The sequence below is a fragment of the Mandrillus leucophaeus genome, unplaced genomic scaffold, assembly GCF_000951045.1.
Source record: "Mandrillus leucophaeus isolate KB7577 unplaced genomic scaffold, Mleu.le_1.0 Scaffold581, whole genome shotgun sequence".
Classification (NCBI taxonomy): domain Eukaryota; kingdom Metazoa; phylum Chordata; class Mammalia; order Primates; family Cercopithecidae; genus Mandrillus; species Mandrillus leucophaeus.
In genome coordinates this window covers 278,804-279,501 of record NW_012106264.1, presented here as the reverse complement: position 1 = coordinate 279,501, position 698 = coordinate 278,804, and the positions used below count along the sequence as shown (strand labels likewise).

The 698-nt window shown below is 56.2% G+C and overlaps 1 protein-coding gene across 1 annotated transcript in view; it reads left to right on the top strand.

The window, feature by feature from the left end:
• MDC1 (mediator of DNA-damage checkpoint 1) overlaps positions 1-698 on the top strand; it is a 25,305-nt gene that overhangs the window by 12,981 nt on the left and 11,626 nt on the right. The window contains exon 10 of the mRNA XM_011999109.1: positions 9-695. Coding sequence (XP_011854499.1) covers positions 9-695 — 687 coding nt within the window. The remainder of the gene's footprint in view (positions 1-8; positions 696-698) is intronic.

Here is a 698-nt window from a genome sequence, read left to right as displayed (position 1 = left end):
CCTCTGAGCCCACATCTCAGGCTACTAGGGGAAGAAAAACTAGATCCTCTGTCAAGACCCCTGAAGCAGTTGTGCCCACAGCCCTTGAGCTCCACCCTTCCACCTCCACAGACCAACCTGTCACCCCCAAGCCCACATCTCGGACCACTAGGAGCAGGACAAATATGTCCTCTGTCAAGACCCCTGAATCAACTGTCCCTGTAGCCCCTGAGCTCCCACCTTCCACCTCCACAGAGCAGCCTGTCATCACTGAGCCCACATATCAGCCTACTAGGGGAAGAAAAAATAGGTCCTCTGTCAAGACCCCTGAAACAGTTGTGGCCACAGCCCCTAAGCTCCAGCCTTCCACTTCCACAGACCAGCCTATCACTCCTGAGCCCACATCTCAGGCCACCAGGGGTAGGACAAATAGGTCCTCTGTCAAGAGCCCTAAAACAGTTCTCCCCACAGCCCCTGAGCTCCAGCCTTCCACCTCCACACACCAGCCAGTCACCCCCAAGCACACATCTCAGGCCACCAGGGGCAGGACAAATAGGTCCTCCGTCAAGACCCCTGAACCAGTTGTCTCCACAGCCCCTGAGCTCCAGCCTTCCACCTCCACAGACCAGCCTATTACCCCCGAGCCTACATCTCAGGCTACTAGGGGAAGAACAGATAGAACCTCTGTCAAGACTCCTGAAATAGTTGTGCCCACAGCC